The sequence below is a fragment of the Hylobates moloch genome, unplaced genomic scaffold (genome assembly GCF_009828535.3).
Source record: "Hylobates moloch isolate HMO894 unplaced genomic scaffold, HMol_V3 SCAFFOLD_1, whole genome shotgun sequence".
NCBI classification, from domain to species: Eukaryota; Metazoa; Chordata; class Mammalia; order Primates; family Hylobatidae; genus Hylobates; species Hylobates moloch.
In genome coordinates this window covers 223396411-223397675 of record NW_026652276.1, presented here as the reverse complement: position 1 = coordinate 223397675, position 1265 = coordinate 223396411, and the positions used below count along the sequence as shown (strand labels likewise).

The following is a 1265-nucleotide window of genomic DNA, read 5'->3' as shown; positions in this document are numbered from 1 at the left end:
GATCATCAGAATTGTCTCTTGATCTTAGAAATATTTCCTTCCCCCTCCTTTACGCTTGTGCTCATCAACCATTTTTAGCAATCATGTGTTTTTTTCATAATGTTATATAAAATATGTACCAATGTGTGCCAAACAGAAAGAAAAGAAAGAGCTTCCTCCATCAGTTAAGATCTTCAGTGCATGGGACAGGCTCCTTTTTTGTTTGTGGAGCCCTAATACTTCAGTGGCTTTGTTGTGAAGTCCTGCTCTAGCTGATAAACAATTCTGTGAGAATTTTATGTGCATAAAATAGAGGACTTCTCCGCTGGGTGCACTAGCCGGCTGTACTACAGACTGAAACTCCATCAGAGGCCATCAGGGAATGGAGACTGGAGCCTTGGGTGCAGGTGCACACACTGCCCACAGCTTCCTGGCTGAGCCGGGAGGTTTGTGCATAGGGATGCGGTGACTTTGCAGGGCTGTGTCTTGGCTGCTGGCACAGAAATATACAGCAGAGTCACCAAGCTCCAGGGACTTGATGTGAAGATTTAAATGAGCTTTGTCTGGAGACTCAGGTGAGAAGCGATTTGGAACTGTTTCATTTATAATGAGCTCCTTATTATTGTAGCTAAACATTATCTTCAGAAATTTCTTAGAGTCCTGCTTATACCAATACATAGCATCATGGCCCAGATTTTGTTCACATTTAAGGGACTTGTCGTTTCCCATCTGTGTGACCAGGTATTTTGGAGTCTGAGAAACAGCTGTGTCCAAGGAACCTGCAAAGGAAAGAAGCAGAGTTCAGGCAAATCCCAGGAGGTAGCCTGCTGTTGTTGTCATGATGAAGAGGCTGAGGGACTCCAACAGGATCCTGTCACCTGGGCCCAGGACTCACCTGCTTGCAGGAGGCAGAGGGCCACACAGCAGAGGAGCCTGCAGCCCATGGCAGAGTGAAGCAGACCAGGCAAGGCCCAGGGCAGGGTTCTGGTCTGCAGTGGTGAGAAGACTAGGCTGTGGTTTCCACTGCCTCTGAGAGGTGCTGCGCCAATCAGGTCACAGCCTGTAATCATTCCCCCATTCCCAGGGTCTCCTCTAGCATGGGTCCTCCCTTTCATCCCTGCACTTGCTCCTTTAAAGGAGTTTTTGGAATTTCTGTGAATAATTGAGAGGGTGGAATTGTGATCTCCAGGATGTGTCTCTGACAGTCATTCCTGTGCCATCAGCCCCCTCCCTCCCTGCTCCTTCCCGGGGATCTGACCACCTCCTCCCTTCCTCTCCTTTTCAGG

At 48.4% G+C, this 1265-nt stretch overlaps 1 gene segment (V, D, J or C); it reads right to left on the bottom strand.

Moving 5' to 3' along the window:
• Positions 1 to 354: 354 nt before the first annotated feature.
• On the bottom strand, positions 355 to 965 carry LOC116812449 (T cell receptor beta variable 3-1-like). The segment is given in 2 exon segments: positions 355 to 758; positions 875 to 965. Coding segments are annotated over 2 exon segments (453 nt in total).
• Positions 966 to 1265: the final 300 nt, after the last annotated feature.